At 46.6% G+C, this 26,208-nt stretch overlaps 1 protein-coding gene across 2 annotated transcripts; it reads left to right on the forward strand.

Annotated features, from left to right (window-relative positions):
* Nucleotides 1-192: 192 nt before the first annotated feature.
* Nucleotides 193-25,314, forward strand: SCAMP5 (secretory carrier membrane protein 5). 2 transcript variants are annotated; one of them, XM_004473469.4, is made up of 8 exons: nt 283-458; nt 15,201-15,353; nt 15,784-15,838; nt 16,881-17,009; nt 20,452-20,608; nt 21,685-21,786; nt 22,242-22,359; nt 22,620-25,314. In XM_004473469.4, the coding sequence occupies exons 3-8, from the start codon at nt 15,832-15,834 to the stop codon at nt 22,812-22,814; spliced, it is 708 nt and encodes a 235-aa protein (XP_004473526.1). In that variant the 5' UTR covers nt 283-458; nt 15,201-15,353; nt 15,784-15,831; the 3' UTR covers nt 22,815-25,314. The 2 variants fall into 2 exon arrangements, with proteins under 2 accessions (XP_023438875.1, XP_004473526.1); XM_023583107.2 differs by lacking the exon at nt 15,201-15,353 and having other exon boundaries at nt 193-458.
* The last annotated feature ends 894 nt before the right edge of the window (nt 25,315-26,208 follow it).

Genomic DNA, 26,208 nt, shown 5'->3' on the forward strand with positions numbered 1-26,208 from the left:
TGTACGTCCCAGAGCCTCCTGGGATTGGCATGGAAGGTTATTCTTCCCAGTTTACCGATATGGAAACTGAGGTTCTGACGATTGGTCCCATTCTCCCATTTCGAGTTATCTTCCTTTCACTTCTGCTGTGCTCCTATCCACGTCGTGCCCACCGACCACCTGATCCCGTCACAGCCCGGGAACTAGCACCTCGGACAGCTCCTGGAAGGTGTGGGGACGGTCGGGTCTTCCTTCTCGCGATCTCAGGAAGAGCGGCCCTAGGGGAGGGACTGGAAATATCGCGAGAGCGGCTTCCGCAGGCAGCCGCGGCGCGGGCGCGCGAGGAGCCGGCCCCAGGCGAGCGCGCGCTCGCTGCCAGCTCCCAGCCCCCGCGCTGCTCGCGGCCGGCTCCGCGCCGCATCGCTGGGTGCATCGCATCCCAGCTCCACGGCTTTTCGGCTGTCGAGCGGCCGCGGTGGGTGAGTCCCGGGTCTGGGGACCCGGAGGAAGGTTTTGTAGGGAAGCAGGGCACGGGTTGAGAGGAGGTCTCCGGCTTCAGCTTTCTACCCCCACCTCCCCTTCTCTCCACCTTTGGATGCTGAGGGCAGGCCAAGCTACTGGAAAGATGGGAGTTCGAGGTCACCTTCCCTGTCTGGGGCGGGGGAAGAGCGCACCAGGCGCCCGCAGATTCCCCCATCCCCAGTTTCCGCAGAGGGAACCCGGGGATTGGGTGACGTCAGACTTCTGGATTCTGGAGCCTGGGCCTCGGGCCCTCCATCCCCTCCACCCGCGGACCCCACCTGGCATTTCCTGGCTGCCGGCTTCCTCCTCCGGGAATGGCTGCGCGGACGGAGATGGGGATGACTGGAGATGGGGGCGGTGGAGGCCTGCTGCCTCCTTCGGGTCCTTCCCCACCAGAAGCTACTGCAGGTGAACCCAGGTTGTACCCCAGCTTCCTCTCCTGGGTGTTGCTGCCTGGCCTCCAGGTCTGAGCCGCTTCAGGGTTGCGGGCGGGGCGGGGGGTGTTAAATGCACTGGCCTTCAGCCCGGGCTCCACTAAGGTTTTGGGGTGGTGCGTTGGGGGCGCCGGATGTAGCACATTCCCAGGCTGGCAGGAGTAGGTCACAAGGATGGTGGTGAGGTGTCTGGGAACCGATCAGTGTCCCTACTTGGAGGAGCTCCTGGTTTGGGGGTTGGGGAAATGTAGTAGAGACTCCACCCTCCATCTCAGGTGGATCAAATCTGTAATGCCCTAGCTCCCTGATGGGGAGATCAGGGAGGGCCAGGGAGACTTTCCAGACCTTGCCATGACTCAAGGAGAAAGGGAGGCAAAATCCAGTAAATAGGAGACTTTCTGGAGAAGGTGAGATTTGGTTGGGAGGAGAGGCAAGACTGGGCATTTTAGGGGGAACATACAGGCAAAGACATGGCAGTGGAATTAAGCACAGCTCTTGGGCAACCAGCCTGTGAGCCCAGCCATGTGACTGTGCCCAGGGGGTGGGAGAGTCAGGGGAATGCAGGGGCATGACTGGCAGAGAGCTTTTGTTTGGGGGTACACAGGTCTTGGTAGTTTAGGTTTGATCTGGGGGTTGGTGAACCTCAGTGTAAAGCTTCTGAGAAGCACTGTCTCTCCTGAGTGAGCTACAAAAAGAGGATCATAGGTTTAGCAAACCCCATGGAGAGTTAGTGGGTCCTGGGAAAAGTGCTCCAGATAGGGGCCCTGGGTACTGGGCTGCTTCCTTAACCCTTTCTCTGGCATATTGCACACTTCTGAACAAGTTGCTTCCCCTCTCTGGGCTTCTCTTTGCCAATATCTTTCTCTAGGGATGAACTAATAGGTCTAAGTACTGAACTCCCTTGAGGAAGCTGCTTGTACTAGTTTAGAGCATCCCTCCTGGTTAGTTTCTCTCCCTCTTCCTTATCCTTTCCTTCCTACTCCTCCACTAGAGCATTTCTGCTAGAGGCTGCACTACTTTCTGTGCCCCAGGCTGGAGTCTATGATGGTTTCTTGGAGGAAGTATGGTACAGTGGGATTGAAGGATGCAAGCCTGATTGGGGGAGGGCACCCAAGTCTTAATTGTCTACATGAGTTGACCATATCTGTGCCCTTCCCTGTGCTGGTTCTCGCCTGGAAGCCCCTAATCTTGAAGGGATGAGGAAGAGATGGGATGAGAATGTGTGAGCACTTAGTGCCCAATAACTGGTTCAGATTTTAAGCTATGGGTTGCAGAGCAGAGATGTCTGGTAAAGCTAGAGGTGGGATGTAAGGGAATAGAATGGCTTTAGAGCAGAAAGGATTGCTGGTTTGAGGGCATTGAAAAGAGTTGTGAGGGTAAAACACAGCTAGGCATGATCTACATGAAGCTGGCTTGTATAGGAAGCAGGTCATCTTGGTAGAGAAGCAAAGGATGGGGGGTGAGGGAGGTTGGTAGCTGATTGGCACAAGGCCTTGAGTGCCACACTCAGGATCTTCAATAGGGGACTAGTGAAGAGTCATTAGCAGGACTGTGATGGTGTGGCCAGGAGAGTACTGTTTTCTGAGGATGATTCATAGTTCTTGGACTTCCTGGCTAGGAATGTAGGGCTTGGGGTGGGATTAGAGGTAGAGTAGGAGGGAGAACCTCCCATCTTAGCAGATAGGCTCTGGGCAGGTAGAAGAAAATGACCATATCTTTGCCAGGGATGAGGGGCTCATGCTGGACAGAAGAGGATTTGATGAGTAGGAAGCCCTGGAACTAGCCCCAGGTCTCTGACCTGATATGATACCAGGCTTGGCTTCTGTCCACCATGGGCCTTACTCTCTAATCTGTGAGAGCTTCTGTCCTCGCAGCTTCACAATAAGAAATGGAATAATTTACAGTTTGGAATATGTGTGCAAAAACCAGGTAATATTTGCTATCATATTGTTTCTTTAGGTCTACATCTTTGGGGGGTATGTAGCACACATAGAAACAACCATACACATTCTGCAAGATTCTCATTTGAGGAGCAAATTGCTACTTCTCTGTTTTTGCAGTCTAAAAACTTTGGTTTGCAGAGGCCAGTCATTGCTGCTTCTCCAAGACACACACATCCCCGCATGCACATGCATGCACACATGCACACATATATACATATATGCATAAGTAAAAAGACTAACTGTGAAGTAAGAGCAGAGCCAAGGGCCTTCCATCCCTTTGTCCCCAGCCTCTTGCAGCTCTCCCACACCCTCAATTCTCTGGGCTAACCATATTGCACAAATGAGGCAGCCTCTGCTCTGTGCCCTGGTTCTGAGCTCTGGCTTCTTCTGCACCGAGTTAACCATCCTTTGCTACACTGCCTTCTCTGTAACTGTGGGCTCACCTTTAGGAGACAGCCTATGACTAGGGACAGGGGTCAGGCTAGAGCCAGGGTTAGGGAGGAGCCTCCTTCATTGAGGTTCCTATACTCTAGTTAATAACCCCTCTCCCTCTTCCTTGTTTGCCTGGATCACTTCAGCGTTGGATCATAATTTCCCACTTCTTGTCCCATTGTCTTGTGGGAGGCAGTGCCTCAATCAGCCTCCCCTTCTGAATCATCCCCTGAATCTGGTCATCATTGGCATATGGTCACCTCTGAAACCTTAAACCCTACACTCCAGGATTCTTCTTCAACTACCATCTAACTTCTGTTTTCTTGATTTGTGACCTCAAGGAGACCTCTAGTTCTCTAGTTCTCTGACACCTCCATTTTCTGTATCCTATGAGTGTCACCCCTTTCATGACCTTCCAGGAGCCCATGGCCCAGGATTTTAACCATTTTCTGGTTCCAGCTTTCTACTGCCTTGCCAACTTTTCTTGAGATATTGTTGAGTAGGAAAAAAACAGATTATAAAACAGCGTGCATAGAATGATCTCACTTTCTGTCATAAGTACTTTCATATATATTGAAAAGAAAAACAAAACCCCAAAACCTAAAGTCCAGACTGCTAAGGGGTGACCTCTGAGAAGATGGGTTTTGGGAGGACTTTCTTTTTCCATATACATAGTTTAACATATTTTAAAAAGCTTGAGGCAATATATATTATTTTTTATTGTGATAAAATACACATAACAAAATTTGTCATTTTAGCCATTTTAAAGTGTACAATTCAGTAGCATTTAGTGGAGGCTATATGCACATTTTTCTCCCTATATGTCCCTACCATTCTAGCCTCACAACTGCTGCCCTAGTGCAATGTCTTATCATCCACATCTGAATTGTGCTCTCCTCCCTATGCTCCTACCAATATCCCATCCATCACCTATTTGAACTGGAGACCACATCTTTCCCCTGCCATCACCATGCCACCGGCAGCTCAACCCCCATCCCCACCCCCCAGCTCTCCCATTGCTTACAGCAAAGTTTCTTAAAGTGTGGCCCATGACTGTGCTTCAGTATACATATTTGCTTTTATATGGGTAAACATCTCTGGAGGGATACACAAGAAACTGATAACATTGTTGCCCTCAGGGAGAGGACAAGTGGGCTGGGGGCAGTGGTGGGAAGGAGATTGTCCTGCACTGGTTAGCCTCCAGAAGTCCACAGATTGGCAGGACTTCCCACTCTTCTCACCAGAGTCTCATGTCCGAGGGGAAGTCAGACTTCCCCCTCTGTTGCCATCACTCCTAGAAGGGAGGAATTCCACCCTTTCACCCTGCTGCTAATGCCTTGGCACAGGTCAGGCCCTGCTTTGCACACTACCTCATTTAGTAGAGGCTATATATATATATATATTTAAAAAGAACAGACTCTTTCAGTCGCCCCCATGGTTCTCAAGATAAAAGTCCAAGTCCGGCCCATGGCCTTCAGGCCAGGATGATGTTTCTCACCCTTCAACCCTATTTTTGCCTCTCTCTTTTTCCCTCCCACTTTCCCTCCCTCCACTTTTTTTTTTTTTTTTGTCCCTCCCTCCACTTTGAGTTTCATCTTCACTCTGCTTCTCTCTGGTCCTTGAATATGCCATGCTATTGCTCTTCTGACCTTCACACATGCTTTCCTGACTCCCTCTTTCCCTGGCCAACACCTATTTGTCTTTCAGGACTCAGCTCTGATAGCACCTCCTCCATGAAGTCCTCCCTGGCTTCTCCAGGATGGACCAGGGAGGTGCTCCTGGATATCCCCACAGCTTTTTGTACCTGTGGTCCCAGAGTACTTCTCAGGCTGTGTTGTAATTGGCAGCTGACTTAGCTGGGTCCTCTGTTCCTACCTTCTCCCTCTCAGCCTCCAACTTGTCTCCTATATGAAAGAGAAAATTGAAGCAGATACACGGGAAAGGCCTCAAACCTGCCTGTGTCTGTTCGTATCCTGTTCTCTTTCCCACCTTTTCTGATCGAGACTCATCCTACTTCCTTGCACCAGACTCCCTGCCTCTCCCCTTTACAGGGCATTTCTTTAGCAATTAAACTGTCTGTACATCAGTTGTAACTTTTCTCGAGACCCTTCACGCCTCTAGCTTATTTTCATCTTAAATAAACAACCCCTGAGCCCCAACCCCAGTCCTTCCTGGACCCTATATCCCACCCAGGTAGTAACCTGTCTCTGTTCTCTTCCTAGCCAGGCTTCTTCAAACAACAGCGCACCTGCTGTCAGCTTACCTGTTCAACTTGCTCTAATTTGACTGCTACTCCCACTCCCACCACAGCAGCTGTTGCTGGGGTCACAGATGACTCACTGTTGCTGAGCGTAGTGAAGACTTTTCAGTCCAGTCCTTTTCATGCTAGACTCTCAGCAGCATTTGTCACATTTCTCCATTCCCTCCTTGAAAGACTTGCTTCTGGCTTTGGAGACTTGACATGTTCCTGGTTTTCCTCCGGCCTCATTGGCTGCTCTTTTCATTCTTTGCTGGCTTATCCTCTTCTGCTTGGCTTTTCTTTAAAAAAAGTTTTTTTTTTGAACAGGTAATATCCTTACACTATTCAAAATTCAAAAAAAGATGCCCATATTTCATCAACTCTAAGAACGTTTTTATATTTCTGAAAACATTTAACATTTGGGTCTTAAAATTTCTGGCACCTTGCAATTACAATTTGACAATGTTTTTTTCTTTCTTTTGGTAAATAAAATAGTGATGTATTGTAAAATTAATAGTGTCTTAGATTAAATAAAAGTGGTAAAAAGGTAATAGTAAAAGTTTTCCCTCTGCCTGCTTCACATCCATCCAGTTCCTCTGTCCCTGAGGGAGCCATAATTATATTTTTCTTTGTATCTTATTGGGGATTCTTTGTGCTTCTGTTGCCAAATACAAATATATAATATATATGTTTATATTTCCTCAACTTTTTATTTTGAAAATTTTCAAACTACAGAAAAGTTTAAGGAATAGTGCATTTCACACCTTTATACCCTTCGCCTAGATTTACCAATTGTTAACATTTGCAATATTTGCAAGTTTTGCAACATTTGCTTTACCTCTGTATGTGTGTGCATGTATGTGTGTAGCATTGGAGAACAATTTAAAAGTAAGTTGCAGGGGAGTGGATATAGCTCAAGCAGTTGAGTGCCTGCTTCCCACATGGGGGAGGTCCTGGGTTTGGTTCCCAATGCCACCTAAAAAACAAAAAAACAAGCAACAAGCAAACAAAGGGAAAAACCAACTCAGGGGAGTCTGTGTGGCTCAGTGGTTGAGTGTGGGCTTTCCACATATGAAGTCTGGGATCAATCCCTGGTCCTGGTAACTCAAAAAAAAAGTAAGTTGCAGACGTCAAGACAATGAACTGGTAAATACTGAAGCATCTGTCTCCTTAAACCAAAGACATTCTCCTATATAACCACAACACTCAAGAAATTGACAATGAGCAATGACAGTATCATCTATGCAGTCTATTTTCAAATTTCTCCAGTTGTCCTAAATATGTCCTTTTTAGTTGTGACTTTAAAATCCAGGATCTACAAAAGGATCACCCCCTACATTTGGTTACATATCTCTTTAGTCTCCTTTAATTAATTAATTTTTAAAAAAATATTTATTTATTTATTTATTTATTTCTCTCCCCCCCCAACCCCGGTTGTCTGTTCTCTGTATCTCTTTGCTGTGTCTTCTGTTGTTGTCAGCGGCACGGGAATCTGTGTTTTTTTTGTTGCCTCATCTTGCTGGGTCAGCCCTCCGTGTGTGCGGCGCCATTCTTGGGCAGGCTGCACTTTCTTTCGCACTGGGCGGCTCTCCTTACGGGGCACACTCCTTGTGTGTGGGGCTCCCCTATGTGGGGGACACCCCTGCGTGGCACAGCACTCCTTGCACACATTAGCACTGCACGTGGGCCAGCTCCACAGTGGTCAAGGAGGCCCGGGGTTTGAATTGCGGACCTTCCATATGATAGACGGACGCCCTAACCACTGGGCCAAGTCTGCTGCCTAGTCTTTAATTTAGATGAATCTTGCTACCTATTTTTTAAAATCTTTCATAACTTTGACATTTGTCTTGTAGATCATCCCACATCTGGATTTGCCAGATTTTGTCTTCATACTTATTTTCAGATTGAACATTTTTGGCAACAATACTATTAATACATAGATGGTCTTGTGTCCGTGTGCATCACAGTGAGAGGCACATAATGTCTAATTGTCCCATTACTGGAAATGCCACTTGGTTAAGGACAAGATCCTTTCTTAATAGAAGCACCTTTTCTCTGTTGTGATTAACAGATAATCTGGGGATGGGTGTGGCACTCAGACTATATGATTCTTGTCTCTCCCAACAACCTTCCACCCAATTATTTTAGCAGCCATTCATGATCCTTGCCTTACATAGGGGTTAGACAATGGCAATTAAAAAGAATCTATTCCTCCTGTATTTCTTAGAACTTTCTCTCTCCCTGCCTTTCTTTTGTATTTCATTATGGACTTGTGCATTCTTTTCATTCAGTGTGTTATAATCCATTACTGACATTATTCTTACTTTTTCCAACCTTTTATTTTGAAGAATTTCATACGTACACTAAAGTTCAAAGAATACCCATATATCTTCACCTAGAGTACCAATTATTAACATTTTGCCATGTATGCATTGTTTTTATCTATATCCATCTCTCATTTCTTTTTTCTGAGCCATTTGAAATAAGCTTGAGACACCACTTAAGAACCTGAGGGAAGCGGACTTGGCCCAATGGATAGGGCGTCCGTCTACCACATAGGAGGTCTGCGGTTCAAACCCTGGGCCACCTTGATCCGTGTGGAGCTGGCCCATGCGCGGTGCTGATGTGCGCAAGGAGTGCTGATGTGCTCAAGGAGTGCCGTGCCACGCGGGGTTGTCCCCTGCATAGGGGAGCCCCACGCGCAAGGAGTGTGCCCCGTAAGGAGAGCCGCCCAGAGCGAAAGAAAGTGCAGCCTGCCCAGGAATGGCACCACACACACGGAGAGCTGACACAATAAGATAGTACAACAAAAAGAAACACAGATTCCCAGTGCCGCTGATAACGATAGAAGTGGTCACAGAAGAACACACAGCGAATGGACACAGAGAGCAGACAACTGGGGGGCGGGGGGCGGCGAAGGGGAGAGAAATACATAAAAAATAAATCTTTAAAAAAAAAAAAAGTACTGGAGCCCATATTTCTTAAGAATGAGGACATTCTCCTACATAACCTCAAGACATCTAAGAAATGTAATTATCATATAGTCTACAGATCCTATTCAGGTTTCCCCAGTTATCCCAGTGCTGGTTTTTATAGCTTTTTCCCCCTGACTAAGGATCCACATGAGGTTTACAGATTGTTTTTTGTTTCTAGGTATCTTTAGTCTCCTTTATTTATTTATATAAAAAATTTTTTTAAAATTTCTTATTTATTTCCCTCCCCTTCCCCCCAGTTGTCTGCTCTCTGTGTCCATTTACTATGTGTTTTTCTGTGACCGCTTCTATGCTTATCAGCAGAACCAGGAATCTGTTTCTTTTTGTTGCGTCAGCTCTCCTTGTGTGTGGCACCATTCCTGGGCAGGCTGCACTTTCTTTCGTGCTGGGCGTCTCTCCTTACGGGGTGCACTCCTTGCGTGTGGGGCTCCCCTACGCGGGGGACACCCCTGCGTGGCAGGGCACTCCTTGCGCATATCAGCACTGCGCATGGGCCAGCTCCACACGGGTCAAGGAGGCCTGGGATTTGAACCTTGGACCTCCCATATGGTAGGCGGATGCCCTATCCATTGGGCCAAGTCTGCTTTCCTAGTCTCCTTTAATTTAGAGCAGTCTCCTGTGCTTTCTGGGTGTTTTCTTCTGGGATATTGGCTTTTTTTTTTTTTTTTTTTTTTTAACAGTCCAGGTAGTTTTGTTTTTAAAATGCCCCACAGTTTGGATTTGTCAGATTGTTTCTCATGATTAGATTCAGGTTAAACATATTTTGGTAGGATTACTAAATAGGTGATATTGTGCCCTACTTGGTACATCATGTTGGAAGACCATAATGGCAGTTTTTCCCATTGTTGGTGAAGTTCATTTTGATCACTTGGCTAAGGAAGCAACTGTCAGCTTTCTCCCCAGTGAGAGTGCCCTTTCCCCTTTGTGATTAGTAAATCGTCTTTGAGACTCAGTGATCCTCCTCTTCCCCACCAATCTTTCACTGTGGTTTTAGCAGCCATTGATGATCCTTGCCTGACTCCGCTATTACATTAGTGATTGTAAAACTGGAAGATTTTCTAATTCTTTTTAAGATTTATTTTTATTTATTTATTTCTCCCCCCACCCCTTGTTGTCTGTTCTTGCTCTCTGCTGTCTGTGTCTGTTTGTTGTTGCTTGTCTACTTTTTAGGAGGCACCAGGAACTGAAACCAGGATCTCGCATGTGGTACGCTGACACCCAACTGCTTAAAAGCCACATCTGCTTCCCAATTTTCTAATTCTATTACTCCTTGCACATCAACAGCTAGCATTCTTCTGCAAAGAGGAACTTTTACTTCTTCCTCCTGCTTTAAAAAAAAAATAGTATCAATATGAACTCATGGATTGTCTTTTTAAAAAAATTTATTGAAGTATATCACTCATACATAAACATACATAAACAATAAGCGAACTTACTGTTGGAGAAAATATAGTGCTTACTGGGACATGGAGACTGAAATGACTATAGACAAAGATTTATTGAGAAGCTCTCCCAACGGAGGGGGTCTGAAGAACAGACTTCAACCCCCCCACCAGCATGGTGGAGGTCTGAAAAGAGACTCCAGCTCACTCCTGGAAGGGGGGATTTGAATTTATACAAAACTTTCCTAGGCCGGGAAATGATAGTTGGTGGGAGGGGGTTGAGGGTCTGAATGAAGTGCAGGGACCAATAGGAAGCCCTAGAGATGAAAACTTTCCCTGACAGTGATTAGAAGATAGTGGGTTAGGGAGTTACAGTTTCTTGGAATGCTGCAGGACCAGATGTTTCTTTGTTCTGTAGGAATTTTATCTCCCTCTGATAGGTAGGTAGGGAAGGTTTCCTTTTCCCTTTACTTCCGTCTCTATGTGGTTTCTTTATTTAACCTGTGGGGAAGTGCCATGCATATCAGGGGAAACTGAGCTACAGCTTGTTAATTATTGCAAACCTCTAACACTTACAAAACAAACATATATAACATCATACAGAACTCTCATAACTCCCTACTACTACCTTGCATTGTTGTTAAACATTTTTAAAATTTATTATTCCCCATGAGACTTTTTCTTTTGTCTCTCTTCACCATTTTATTTTATTTTTTTAAAGATACATAGATCACACAAAATGTTACATTAAAAAATATAAGGGGTTCCCATATACCCCACTCCGCACCCCCCCACACCCACTCCTCCCACATCAACAACTTCTTTCGTTAGTGTGGTATAGATTATCTTTTAAATTCAGTATGTTATAGTTCATTACTAACATCATCATTATTAGCGTTTACCTTTTTATTTTGAAATACTTTCAAAATTACAGGACTGTTACAAAAAATAATACTAATACCATGCAGAGAATTCCAATATACCCCATCTCCCTAGATACCCAGATTCACCAATTTTAACATTTTGCCACCTTTGCTGTATCATTCTATCCATGTATCTATTTATTTATTAGCATGCTCTTTGAACAGTTATTTCCTGTAAACAAAAATACTCACTTTTATAACCATGTTAAGTGAAGTTACCAAGTTCAAGAAATTAACATTGATATAAAACTTATAGTCTATATTCCAATTTTTTCATATGTCCCAGTAGTGTCCCTTTGAGCCTTTTCTTCTCCCTTGTTAGATCCCATCAGGATCTAAGTGTGTTTAATTGTCTTTGTCTCTTTAGTGGTCCCTTCCTCCTTCCCTCCCTCCCTCCTCCCTCCTTCCCTTCTTTCCTTCATTTTTTGATCTGTGTGAGTACTCTCCTTCAGAACTTATCCATACAATGAGTTTAGAGAAGAGCTTGAGGCCAAAACATAGGGACCTGCCCAGTCTTTTCTACACAGGCATCTTGTCTTGGGCATGCATGTGTGGCCCAAGGAATGCCCTGATTTTTACTTGGTTATGAATGTCCCCTCTTCCCTAGGAAACAGTTTCCTCATGGTCGAGGACACTACGTGAAATGTCCTACAGCTTTGCCCCAGGCAGCACAACTTGACAGCTCTCTCAAAGCAGTCTGTAAAGAGAGCTCCTTAACTGCCTTCTACGTGCATGGCAAGTTCTGGGATGGCAAGTTCCTCAGGCCACTACCAGACGGATCGGGTCAGTCATATATGCTGTCAGTATGTGCACAAGGGTTACTCTGCTCTCTACAGAATTGGGACCAGGGGTCTGTGCTAGGAGCGCCTACTGAAACGTGTGGGGGAGGGGTGAGGTAGGTGCCGCAAGATCCTACTGCTTGGATTGAACCCAGGACCTAGTACTTGCAAAGTAGGTGCTCAACCACTGAGTTACACCCGCTCCCCTGCTTTATTTATTTATTCATTTATAAGTAAAGGTTGTGAACTTACAAAATAAACATGTATAACATCATGCAGGGGTCCCAATGCATCACCCCTCCACCAAAACCTTGCATTGTTGTGAAACATTTGTTACAAACTATGCAAGAGCATTGTCAAAATAGTAATACTAACTGTAGTCCTTATCTTACATTTGGTGTATTTTTCCCCATCCCACCTGGTTTTTCCATACCCCACATTATCAACATAGTACATCTTTGGCATTGATTCTCCTGCTTTTTAAAAAAAAAATTTAGAGAAGTTATAGGTTTGCAGATAGATATAATAATACAGTGTCCTATTCACACCCCGCCCCCCCAATTATTAACACTTTGCTTTAGTGTGGTACTTTTGTTACAATCCTACTGTTGCGTTTTTGTTTTTTTTTTACGAAGTACTGGGGATTGAACCTGCGTTTATATATGTGAAGCAGGTACTTAACCACTGAGCTATACCCGCTCCCCTCCTACTACTTTATTTTTTATTTTTAAATTTTTATTATTGTTTATCCTACTGCTTTTAAGTAGCATTTTTCTTGATTTGGCACTCTCCCTGTTACTACAGTTCTTTAATTGTTTTCTAGAGCTTTGAGAAAGATGTTTCTGCCAGTTCTTGCTGGTTGTTCAAAGCCTCTTTGGGGGGATGGAGCTCTGAAACGTCTCATTCTATCAGCCTTCATTATTATTTTTGATTCACTAATTATCCCAAATTTGTCTCTTCAAACTGGCTCCTCTGTCCTTTGACATGTTCCCATTAGGAACCTTGCATTTGCTGGCCCTGACTTGGAACCAGTCATGTATATTTTTCTAATCATGAGCTCATACTGATAATTTCAATTTGAACCAACACTACAGGGCTCGTCCTCACCTTCCCACATTCCATATTCTGCCTTCTGCTCTCACAATGAGAAACCAACATCAACACATTGACTCATTTTCACTCTCCTACAATATATATGGCATAGTTTCAGACTCACCATACCAGGACTACCACCAAATTCAACATTTCTTTCCAATTGTTTTTGACCTTGAGATATATCCTTCTCAGAGAACACAGAGTACTGTGATTAAAATTTTTTTCTGTATGGTTGTATTATTAGTTTAATACACGGTTAGCTTCATTTGTTTCAATTTTATAGTTTGCTTTTTTTCCTGGTTTAAGTTTTTGAATATATAAGACATTATATGCACAAAATTATGTAAAAAAACTATACCCAGGGAAGACCCACTACTCATTCTAGCCCTTCCTTCCTAGTCTTATCCATTCCCTGTAGGTAACCATTTCATTAGTTTCTAATTTATCCTTCCTGCGTTTCTTTTTGCAAACTAAGCAGATGTACATTCATGCTCTTATTTCCCCTTCTTTTTTTGCATAAAAGATAGCATACACTATACACACTTTTGTACTTTGCTTTTTTTCACTTAACATTATATTCTGTAAGTCATTCCATAGCAGTTCCAAGAGGCCATACTCATTCTTTTTTACCTCTGTGTAGTATTCATTGCCTGATATATCATAGTTTATTTAAACAGTCACATTTAGGATGTTTCCAACATTGTATGTTTGCAAAATAATGTCACATTGAACAATGTACATTTGTTGTTTATTTGTGGTAAATAACTAGAAGTAGGATTGCTACATCAAAAGGAAATACTTTTATTTTATTCTCCCTTTGTTTAAATATGAAAGGTAGCATATTATATAGACTGTACTACATCTTTCTTATTTCACCTACTAGTAATTGTGGAAATCTTTACATATCAGTACCCAGAGAACGTCTTCCTTTTGTGTGTGTGTGTTAATAGCTAAAGAGCACTTAAAAAAAAAAAACCCTGCAGAGCAGACCATTTTATGGCTGTACCATTTATTTAATCAGTTGCTTATTGATGGATGTATAGATGGTTTCCCATCTTTTGTTATTATACACTATTGCATCAAATGCAACTGTGTATGTATATAATATCATGTGTCTTAATCAAGCCAGTCTTTTTTCTTTTTATGGGAGATGTTGTTGGGTTTTTATATCTGTATTTGATTCCATATCATGGAGGGCAAAAAATATAATTGCCCAAACTTTTTATGGAATTATAATACAGGAAGAAAGATGCACAAATTGCAATTGCATTTAACAATTAAATGTTGCATTGCCTTAGTACTTGGTAGTGGATTATTTTCTTTCTTTTTTTAAAGGGTAGAATTAATACTTTATTGTCATTTATAATAAAAAAACAGCAGATGGTTCGTTATGTGTTTGTTTTCATGCATCATTTTCTGTTTTTGATTCTCTGTATTCTTCCAACGTTATCTTTCTTCCAAGGGATTGCTCCTTTGCTACCTTGACTTTAACTTCCCAATAATTAATTAATGTATGTCTCAGCCCAGGCCTCCTGCTAAGCTATATTGCTTGGTTTGAGGTATCTCAGACTCAGCATGTCTTAATGCATCTTCTCATCTTGCCCAGGGCACCGTGCCTCATCTCAGTAAATAGCCCCTTCATCCACTCAGTGGCTTAAGCTGGCAAGGAATTTTCCTGATTACCTCTCTCTTCCCAACCCCTCAAATCCACTTCCCGTAGGCCCTTTCACATGGCTTCCTAAGGGTCTCAAGAATCACACCCTGCCCACCTAGCCTGTCCTGTCTCATTTCCTATTGTTCCCCCATTTGCACTTTTTGCTTTAGCCACAGTGGCTTCCTTTACCTAATCTGAAGGTGTGAATCTCCTTCTTGCTGTCAAGGTTGTTGTAATGCTTTCCACTCTGCCCAGAAGGCTGCTCTGCCCTGCTAATGCTGCTCCTTCACTCCCTTCTTTCCTCCCTCCCTCCTTCCTTCTTTAATTAGAGAACTTACTGGTTTACAGAAAAATCATGCAGAAAATAGAGCTCCCATATACTACCCCTTCACACAGCGTTCCCTATTACTGACACTTGCATTAGTGTGGTGCCTTTGTTGCAATTGGTGAAACACTATTATTATAATTATGCCATTGTTTACATTAGGGTTCACTGTGTTATACATTCCCTTACTTTGAAAAAAAAAAGATTTATTTATTTATTACCCACCTTGTGGCTTATTCCATTCTTTACTGTCTCTTCTCTGTGTCCATTCGCTGTGCATTTTTTCTGTATCTGCTTGTCTCCCTTTGTTGCGTCATCTTGCTGCGCCAGCTCTCCGTGGCGCACGGGCCGTCAGCTCTCCGCGGCACACGGGTCAGCTTGCCTTCACAAGGACGCTCTGGGACGCGAACCCAGGGCCTCCCATGTGGTAGACGGGAGCCCAACTGATTGAGCCATAGCCGCTTCCCCTTCCCTTACTTTTAATTTCTCTGATTCCCCAGATGAGGCTAGATCACCTTGATATATGCAGCCAGACGTTCCTATTATATTAGTAACTGCAGAGGTTACTGACTCGTTCATGTAGAGGGCAAGGACCGTGTCTGTCTTACTCATGCTGTCTACCCTGTGCCTGGCACATCGTAAGCCCTCACCAAGTAAGTGGTGGCTGGAGGCAGGAAAGCAGGAGGGAGGGGAGCTCAGCCTATGACTGAGGCCAGGGCTCAGCCTGTATTCGGGGTCAGGGAATAGAAGTTCTTCTTTCAGAGGTCTCTGGATCCTGAGGCCTTCTCTGTCACTTTACTTTCCTTGCATGGGGTCCCCTCCCAGTTTCCTGCCCCACCCTCGGATGGGGTTTTCTGAGGATGGGTTTTGTGCCTCAAGCCTGGAGGGATGTGGCTGGTGGAATGGTGCCCTGGGAAGTGGGGGGGGGGGCTGCCTGCAGTAGGTTCAGCTCACTAGGGGAGCCAGTGAAGTGGGAGCCCCTGGTTCTGCCCCAGAGAGCAATCAGCCTAGCTGGGGATGAGAAAGGGACTGGAATGGGTGGGCCCTGACCTTCATCTTTCTCTGGCTTCTCTTTCTTTCCAGGTTAGGACAAATAGGTGAGGGCAGGCTGCTGGGCCAGCGGGTGCCATCATGGCAGGTAAGGAGCAGGCCTGGGCATGTGGGCAGGATGTGAAAGTGAGCAAAGGGTGGGCGGCCCTCTTCCCTATCCCTTCATCTCTCCCATGTTTGGGAGGCTGGGTTTTTTCCTGCACTCTTGCCCAGGTTTTCCCTAATCTCCCCACTGAGGCTGTCTACCTAAGAATCCAACATGATATTGTCTAGCCCACCATTAGATCTCTGACGCTGGAGACCAGGGATTGAGCATCTTGATGTACTTGTTTTATTGACTTTGTGTTTGATTGATTAGCCTGGTACAGGTGGTTCAGCCCCTGTCCCCTGTCACCATTGCTCTCCAGTACCCTGAGATCTTTTCCTTCTGGTTTCTGGACCTTCTTTGTTTTCCAAAAGCTTGGAGGTACAGAATGCTGTTTTCCAGAGCTGGAGGCACCTGTAGGTACCATCTAGCCTAACCTGCACCCCACTGTATGAACAGAGGTCTGGTGAGGGGTGGTGACATCCCCAAGAACATGAATGTTGGAGTAGAAGCTGGAACTCAGGTCTCTGGACTCCCATCCCACTTCCTCTGTCTGGAATTGCTTTTCCACTGAGGAGGGTGGTGTATCCCTGATGAACAGCATTTATTATTATTATTATTTTTTAAAATTTTGTACATATAATTAAAAATATAAACAAAAAATTAAAAAAACACAGTTGAGTAAAAACATACATTTCTCAATTAAATGTACTAGATACATATATATATTTTAAATCATAGAATATGTTACATAATATATTTGGTTCATAGTAATGCAGTCATGCAGTATCTGTCCTTTAGCATTTTTTATTATTTTTTATTTTTCTAAGAGTCAGTGACAGTGCATCAGGACCTTTGGTTACTTTGGGATCCCCTGAGTATGGCTGGCAAAGCAGGGATTGCTGGGTGGGGATAGCAAAGTGGGTGGTGGCCACAGGGGCAGAGGAGGCAGCCCAGGCTAGGGAAAGAGTGATCATAATGGGGCCATGGATTATTGGGGAGGGGAAGTTTCAAGGTCATGACATGCAATGTGCATCCCCCACAGAGAAAGTGAACAACTTCCCCCCATTGCCCAAATTCATCCCCCTGAAGCCATGTTTCTACCAAGACTTCGAGGCAGACATCCCTCCCCAGCATCTCAGTATGACCAAGCGCCTCTACTACCTCTGGATGTGTGAGTGCTATGGGAATGGGAGTGAACTAGGGTGGGGTGGCTGAGGGAGGAACACTGGTGGGTGCTGGACATTGGGGTGGGATGCCTGCATACCTTCTGCCTTCACCCCCACTTGCAGCATTTGCATGAGCCACCAAATCTTTCCCTGGCTAACTCCTAGCAAACTTCCCAGCTAGGCCTCAATCCCCCATCTAGGCCTTACCTCTCCCCATCTCCATTCACAGAGCAATTGGGTGGGGGTCTCCTTTTGCAGTGTAATCCCCTCTTCTTGCTCCTCTGGTGACCATCAGGGCCTAACTCAGGATTCTAGATTCAGAGAGGGATCCCTCCCTCAAAGCCTCATTTTTCTTGCTTTCTCTGGAAAATTGTTCAAAGAGAAGAGCATTCAACTGGGAGCTGAGAAAGATGGGATCAAGTTTGGTTGGTCCTGCCACTTTCCAAGTAGCAGGTTCCTCATTTGTGGAAAGAGGGCATTGGTTCAGCAATTGCTATGGTCCCATGTAGCTCTGTTGTGTGGTCTGTGCTTCAAGAGTCTAGAGTTCTAACATTCTAAGGTTTTGAGGTCAAGCGTTTAAAAGCTTTGGATTCTGATGGATGATGGCAGATTGGTGGGAAAAGTGTCATCTTGGCAGAGTGTGTCTTGGCTACCCATGCTGGTCAGAAGAAACCTCAGAGGCCTGTGAGAGGCAGGGAGGCTAGCTGTCCTATGCTGGGTACCAGGGAGCCCAGACATCCTTAGTGTGACCACAGCCATGTGTGATATTGCCTTGGGTTAGGGCTGCAGTTAAGATACTTACCTAGGGAAGTGATTATTCCAGGAAGGTGGCAAAGAATGCTGCCTTTGAAGCTAAATCTTTCATGCATTGGTAGAAAGAGAATGGACTTAGGGAATAGACAGATTAGGTTTCAAGTCCGGCCTTGAGTTTCAAGTCTGGTCTTGACCTTCAGGTAGTGGAAGAACCTTTCCCCCATGGTAAAGTGAGAAAAAGAAGGGAATGGGCAGGTGTGATAAGTCTTTAGATGCTGGGAAGAAAATGAGATTGCCCCTGTTGGCTTCCATTTTTCTCCATCACATATGATATAGAAGTCGGGGTGGGAGCTTTGAGGAGTATGGGATCAGGATAACAGCATGTTTGTTGACAGAGGTTGAGGATACTGTTCAAAGAAATCTGGTAAAATTTCTGAGCCCTTCTCAGGGTCCAATTGGGGTTGGCTACCATGAATTTATAGACCAACCAGGCTTCCCTACTATGTCACTTTTTTCTAATGGCACTTAGCTCAGTTTGGATGGTGTTGTGTTCATCAAGGGAGAAAGTGACCAGAAGACAGGGCAGGGGAGGAGACAGAAAAATGATTGTAATGAATTATGAATATAAGCTGGACAAGGAAAGAAGTAAAGATTAAAAAAAAAAAAAAGCTAATGGACAGGGAAGCGGACTTGGTCCAGTGATTAGGGTGTCTGTCTACCACATGGGAGGTCCACAGTTCAAATCCCAGGCCTCCTTGACCCATGTGGAACTGGCCCACACGCAGTGCTGATGCACGCAAGGAGTGCCGGGCCACGCAGGGGTGTCCCCGTGTAGGGGAGCTCCACGCACAGGGAGTGCGCCCCGTAAGGAGAGCTGCCCAGCGTGAAAGAAAGTGCAGCCTACCCAGGAATAGTGCCACACACATGGAGAGTTGACACAACAAGATGATGCAACAAAAAGAAACAAGATGATGCCACTACAACAACAGAAGCGGACAAAGAAGAACACGCAGCAAATAGACAGAGAGAACAGACAACTGGGGAGGGGAGAGGAGAGAAATTAAAAAAAAAAAAAAAGCTAATGAACAGAGAATGGGTGGCCGAGATAATAGATTCTCATTTCAAAGAGGTAGTAGACTCACAGCAGGAGCACTAGAGTGAGCTGGAGGGAGATCTTGACCAATATAACTAAGGGTTCATTTTTTTCTATGTAAAGTGCAAATAAAATCTGTAAGAACACAAAGGAGATTTTGGGGCAATGAACAGGGATGGGTGAGTCACAGAGGAGGTAATACAACTGGAAAACACAGGAAGAAATGTCCTTCCTTGTTAGGGTCCTTGGGGTGACCATACCTGCACAGGTGATAGGACTGTTAGCCAGGCCAGACTTGGAGAGCACTCTGCCTGACCATGGGCTCTGGCAACTCTACTTCCAAGGGCAGAAGCTTTCATCCAGAAGCTGGATTTAAGGACTAAAAATATCAGCCTAAATCCTCATTAGGTACCTAGGAAATGTATAAAACCCTTGAGATACTTAAGGGCTCTATGCAGCATTCAGGACCATAGAGCCTAGCTATGTGAAACCAAGATTAAGTCTACCTTCCTTTGTCTATTTATTTGTTCAGCAGGTCTTTGTGGAGCCCTAAAAGGACTCAGCATGATGTTTGAGAAAGGGAGTGCTCTGAATTCAGAAGACATGGGTGTGTGTTACTGCCAGCATGGTTTTCTTATCTCTAATATGAAGGATCTTTGAGGTCCCTGCTGGCTGTGACTCAGTGATACTCTGATTCCTAGGCTTGGCTAGCTTATGTGGGAAAGAGAGGGGGGAGCCTAGGTCCTGCTCTTAGGAAGCTTCTAGTCTGGTTGATGGGTTGAGATTTGTACTTGGGGAACCATGAGAGCAGTTCGGGGCCAGGAAGTTAGAGGAATGGGAGATGAATCAGGCTTCAGGAGTGAAGTAAGATTTCTTGGAGAAGGAGGTGTGATCACTAAGAAATGGATTCAATGAAGACTGAGATCCCAACCACCACTGCCTGCCCCGTTTAAATGCAGGGCAGATGGCAAAATGACTCGAAGAGGTGTTTCCATGAGGCTTCTTATATTCCTTCTTAGGGGTTTCCTGTGTCTTAGAGTTGGTGATGTTATGAGTCGGGGAGGGTCAGTGGCTAAGGCTGTTCCTATAAGAAGATAATTTCTACCACCCTGAGGCTTTGGGGACGTCAGAAAGGGCTTGCTGGGCTGAAGCCTGGGTTCCTGCTCTGGAGCCTCTGTTCTCCAAATTACTCCAGCACCCTTCAGGAGTGGGTTTGGGGAGGGGGTTGGTCTGAGCTCCCAGCTTTCTTTCTTACAGTCTGTACTCCTTCTGTGTGTGTGTGTGTGTATGTCTCGTGTCTGTGTGTTCTGCATGGGGCTGTGCATGTATTTATTGATATGGGTTTGTGGATCTTCTTGTGGGTGTGAATCTGTGAGTATGTGGTTTGTGTGTGTATGTGTTTGTGTCTATGCATATTCATGTGCATCTACATCTCTGTGCTTGTCTATGTCTATTTGCATGTGTTTGATTGTGGATCTGCATTGAATTATGGGTCTTTGTGTGTCTATGTCTGGGCGTTCATGTATTTTGGTGTGGCTCTGGGTGTCTGGGTGTGTGTCTGGTGTCTGTCTGTGTGTGTGCATGGGCTCCTGGGTCTGCAGTGAACAGCGTCACGCTGGCCGTGAACCTGGTGGGCTGTCTCGCGTGGCTGATCGGAGGCGGGGGAGCCACCAACTTTGGCCTCGCCTTTCTCTGGCTCATCCTCTTCACACCCTGCTCCTACGTCTGCTGGTTTCGGCCCATTTACAAGGCCTTCAAGTAAGTGGTTGGTGCTGACCTGCTGACCCCAGCTCCTAGCCTGTCTCTTTGCTCATCTCCCTTGTCTCTTCTCTACATCTTTTCTCATCTCCCTTTTGCCATCCCCCAAACTCACTTTCCCTTTGTTACCCTTGGCTCAGACTGGCAGGTAGGGCTTGGGTTTCCAGGGAGCTTCAGGCTCGGGTGAGAGGGTAGGGAGTAAGAGCCTCTTAGTGCTGTCCCTTCTCTCTCTATCCTTGGGTTGGGGCAATGTAGAAACCAAACCTATTTTTGCCTTCCAGTGTCACCTTCCCGAGGCAGTTGCATACTGAATTTGCCAGTGGGGCCATCTGTCCTGGTGGAGCTGCCCATCCTTGTACCTGACAGACTAGCCATCAGTGTACCACTGACCATTATTCATGTGTTAATGAGGTCATCCTAATGAAGTCCTTCCATGCCAAAGGGACCACCCATCCACATATCAGTGGGGCTAGCTGTCTTGGTGTCAGTGGGTGTCCATCAGAGTGCCAAATGGGGTTTTTAATCTTTGTGCCAATGGGACTGTTCTTCCATGTGTCAACAAGGCTATCTGTCTAGGTACCAATAAAGTATCCATTTCAATGCCAGTGGGACCTTAAATCTCTTTGCCAATCAGACCATCCATCTTTATGCCACTTAGGCTACTATCTTTGTGCCAATCTAATTGTCCATGCTAGGGTCTTTCTCTGAGCCAATGGGACCATCCATCCATATATCAGTGGAGCTAGCTGTCTTGGTGCTGGTGGGGCTGTCTATACCTTTGACAATGGGGTCATATATGCCTATTACAATGGAACCATCTATTTCTGTGCCAATGGGGCAATCCATCCATGTACTAATGGGAGGTCCATTCATGGGGAAGATCTCTCCTGTGTCATGTTGCACATACAGCCTAATACATGGAAACTTGTAAGGATGCCTCATTCTGGCTCCTCATTTAAGACTTCTATGTGGCTTCTCTCCATTATGCACTTACTTTCACTTGCAATAGCTTGGTAGCCTTGAAGGCAGGGAAGCCCTGGCCTTCTGCCTAGTGACAGGAGTCATCTCTGCTGCAGGACTGACAGCTCCTTCAGCTTCATGGCATTCTTCTTCACCTTCATGGCCCAGCTGGTCATCAGCATCATCCAGGCTGTGGGCATCCCAGGCTGGGGCGTCTGGTAAGAGGCAAGGGACTGGCCTGGGGTAGGTACGGGTGGCCCCTTGGGTGTGTCCTTAGCTTGCCTCTGTGTGCTAAACTTCCTATCTTGTGGGGATACTGTGAGTGACTAGTTATTGAAAGCGTGAGGATTCAGGATAGTGCAGTAGACACAGCCATAGCATGAGAGGGGAAGAACCTGGCAGTGGTTGCAGGGGAGAAAGGAGTTGTGGGAGAACTTGTGGGAATTACCTAGGGGAAAGCTTTGTGTCTGAGGAGCTTCCTGCTCCTCAGTCACTGGGAAGGTTTCTCCCAAAACCACCAACGGGTGCTTTGGGTATAGTAAGATAGTCCCCTGCATCCAGTGACACGCTCCCTCCCTGTGGCAATGGGGTGGTTCCTCGCTGCCCCAGTGGGGTGGCTCTGGGGTACACCTCACCATGCCTGGGCAGCCCCACAGCTGGCCTCTTCCTGCAGCGGCTGGATTGCCACCATCTCCTTCTTCGGAACGAATGTTGGCTCAGCGGTGGTGATGCTCATTCCCACCATCATGTTCACGGTCGTGGCTGTCTTTTCCTTCATTGCCCTCAGCATGGTAGGTGATCACTTCAAGGGTAAGAGGGTAGCTGTGGGAAAGGGCTGTGATCTATGACAACTTGTCCTCCAAGTTACGGTGTATGCAGAGGTCCTCTGAGGGCCTCACCCTGGAAATGCCTGGTGGACTTTCCCACTAGTGCAAGGATGTAGGTGGGGAAGGAAGGCTGACTTTTTTTATTTGTTTCTGGGTCCCCTCTATTCCCTGAAGGGCTGCCTCTTCCCTTTGTTTAGCCCTTGCTTTTGCTTCTTCTCTTACAGGTTCATAAATTCTACCGTGGCAGTGGGGGGAGTTTCAGCAAAGCCCAGGAGGAGTGGACCACAGGGGCATGGAAGAACCCACATGTGCAGCAGGCAGCCCAGAATGCAGCCATGGGGGCAGCACAGGGTGCCATGAATCAGCCACAGACCCAGTATTCCGCCACCCCCAATTATACGTACTCCAATGAGATGTGAGCCAGCCAAGCTTGCCGGAGGGCAGGGCCAGGGGGCCAGTGGGACAGGGGGCTCAAGCCACATTGTCTGTTGTGGTGACCAAGCAGGGTTCCTCCTTCCCTTTTCTCCTCCCCTACTTTGTACAAAGAATCAGAGTTATATATATATATATATATATGTGTGTGTATATGTCTGTCCCCTCCTCCTACCCTATAGATTCTGCTCTTGGCATTGAGAGCAGCGGGCTGCACATGGAGCTGTCCCATGTGGTGATAGCTGCGTCCATGTCCCCTTGTGATATAGTGTGAAGTGGAGGTCTCTGTTGTTGTGGTGCTAGATGTGTGTTTAGAACTAAACCAGCCCCCACCCTCCACCAGGATGCCCCTCCCCACTGATACTGGCCCAGGGACTCCTCATGGGGAAGGGGAAGACCTGGCAGAACAGAAAGCCTGGCCTCCTTCCCAGGGTTATGAGTTGAAACTGTTTCCACTTTGGATCTTCCTGGGAAGCAACAGTATTTAGCATTCATGGTGGTATGCAGGAGGATGGGGACAGGTAGGGGATCTTCTCTTGCTCTTTCTGGATCCTTCCCGCTCTCCTCCTCCCTCAATCCCCCTCTTCCCCTCCCCTCCTTTCTGCTGTCAGATTTTCTGTGGGATTTCCCCTTGCCCAGGGTCTTTCTCATTTGGCTTTTCTTTGTCTTCCTCAAAGCTGAGTGCCCCACTTGTATCTGCTTCTAAGACTGAGCCCATTCTCCAAATGAAGGAAACTGATCTGACCCAGGAGCTGGAACTTAGCCCTGATGTGGGAGGGGCACATAGCTAGAACTGCAGAGCCCACCTAGGTTACCTGACTCTGAGGGAGTGGACAGGAAGGGGCAGGCCTTGACTCCAAGAGCTTGGCCTGCAGGGCAGGCTCTTTTTTGCCCTTTTCTGTCTCTGTCTTCCCTTCCTTCTCTTCCCAGAGCCCTCCTGAGTTCCTCTCCTTTCCCCCCATCCCTCCAGGTCAGTTCCCCCTCCTACCTTGCCGCTACCATATGCCAGGTGCATCCACATGGGCATATCCCACTGCCTTCCCCAGGGTGGCACCCAGGCAATTGTCAGGTATAAAGGTACAGCTTGATCAGAGGTCCTGTAAATAATTATTGGTCCCTGGGTGAGGTCTGGAGGGCCCGAGCCTCCTGGGTTTGGACTCTAGGCATCTCTGAGTGAGCACTGGATTCCTGGGAAAGTAGCTATCCTGCTTGGGTCTGGTAGAAGGGATGGGGCTCAGGGTGAGGCCTGGAGGAAGGTCAGGGATGAAGGCAGGCAGGGCCAGTGACGGGGAGCATGCCTCTCCTATCCCAGCTGGGTATCTCAACCCAAGGCCCAGGCAGAAGCATAGGCCTAATCCTAGCCACAGCATAATGGCCTGAATGGGGATTTCAAGAGAGGCAGGATGGTTGGAAGCTCTCTGGCTTTTTAAAAAATCAAGTTAACTTGCTTTTCTCTGCCCTCTGGACTTGGTTCTTGGCCTTTCCTCGCCCTTTCAGAACCCCCTTCCCCTTCCAGGAAAGCCATTTCAGGCCTGTGGGGCTGTTCTGTTCCAAGCAGTGTGAGAACATTGCTGGTAGAGGCCCCCGCTTGGTCTGAGGACTGGAGGAGAATGGGGTCCCCATCCCCTACCTTGAAGACCTCCTTCCCCTTCTCTCATCAGAAGCCCATCTGGAATATTTGGCCTGAAAAGACAAATCCTACTTGACCACTCTGGGCTGGCTTCAGCTTGGAACCCAACACTGGGCTTTCAGGTGTTGCCCTGAGTGTTGAGCTCTACGTATTTCAGTTCCCTGTAAGGGAAGTCCATGGGTCCTGGAAAATTCTCTTCCTAATGGTCTCTGGTTTAGGCCACAAAATGTGTGATTGGCTCTCTCCTACTAAAACTTTCTCTCTGGAAAGCAGTTGTCACAGCCTGTAGTACTGAAAAGGGATGCTAAGTCCAGGTTCTCCCTCCCTTTTCCTCTCCCCTCCCCCAGACCTCTGATTGCTTTTCCCTTCGTCTCTTTGGTGGTTCCAGGAAGCCTGTAGTCCAGCTTCCCACACAGTATCCATGACCTGTTGGGTGCCACCTCCAACCGATTACCTGCTTTTCCTTGGCTTAGACCTGTATGGCCATGCTCTGGGTCCACCCTTGGGAAGGCCTGTTACCTATTTGTGGCCCAGCTTGCCAAGGCCCTGGGATGCTGCATCTCCAGGCAACTATGCACTTTCCTGGGGAGGGGACCAGTATGAAAATGGAGGGTGGGCACAGATTCATCTCTGCTGGGTGGCCTGGCTTGGAGATGGGATGGACAGAGCCCAGGTCAGTTCTGGGGACCCTCAGGTCTGCGGCCAGCCAGTGACCTGCTTTTGCATTATTCTGGTGCCCAGTGCCCCTCCATGTTTCTGGGAGAGACAGATCATTCCCCAGCTGGCAGCTGACTTGCCTGAGCCAGCACATCTGTCCGTGGTAACTGAGTAAACCATAATAAAGGGGAGCATTTGGCGCTGTGTCTCCTGCTGTGTCATATGTCTTCATCTGGGCCTGCATGGTGGCTGCATGGAGCCTCACCACGGGGGTGGGACATGTTGGTATGGTGGGTCAGGGTTGGGTAACCTATCATTCCCTGGAGCCAGAGCCATACTCCTTTATGTGGTTCTTTCTCCCAGGAAGCCTCAAAAAGTCTTAAAATTGCCAAAAAGGCCTCCTGTCTCTTAGGAAGAGTTCTTTGTTCCCCAAGAGTCCCCTGAGGAGAAAGTAGGAGTAGGCTGGATCAGTCTACCCAACTCAGGGGGTTGAGGGGCTGTGTGGTCTAGATGGTTCCTCAGGACAAGGGCAGAGGCAGAGCACACAGGGCCCACGTCAGCTCTTATCCTGGGTGAAAGACAACTGACTGAGCAGCCAAGAGGTCCTGGGGCCTGTGAAAGCTAGAGAATGAAGAAGGCAAGGAAAGTGTACCTCATGCTTTCTCCTGCTGCTGTACCATTGCTAATGCTGTGCCTTCCACTTGGAATGCTGACTGGTCCTCTTTCCATCTAAACTCCTGGACTTCCTTCAGGATTCATCTCAAGTGACTCCTTTGAGAGGGCTTCCATGACCCTAGTTGTTGCGTCCACAGGCCTCTCTGCCTTCCCCAGTGAGGACTTATTACCCTGTAATTTTCCAGGTCCCCGTTTTTCTCAAGAGCAGGAACATCTGACTTATTTCTGAAACATAGAAAAGGCTCGGTAAAACTGTAAAGTGACGAGTGAGGAGAAGTGTGTAGGTGTGGAATGGAGGTGGGGCAGAAGGGAGGACACGGGTGTGGGGAGAGCGATGCTGCACAATTAAACAAGGATCCGACGCGAGCTCAAACAGGGAAAGGATCCCCCTAGCGGACTACGATTCTCAGAAGAAATGG

Source organism: Dasypus novemcinctus, chromosome 3 (assembly GCF_030445035.2).
Source record: "Dasypus novemcinctus isolate mDasNov1 chromosome 3, mDasNov1.1.hap2, whole genome shotgun sequence".
Lineage (NCBI taxonomy): Eukaryota > Metazoa > Chordata > Mammalia > Cingulata > Dasypodidae > Dasypus > Dasypus novemcinctus.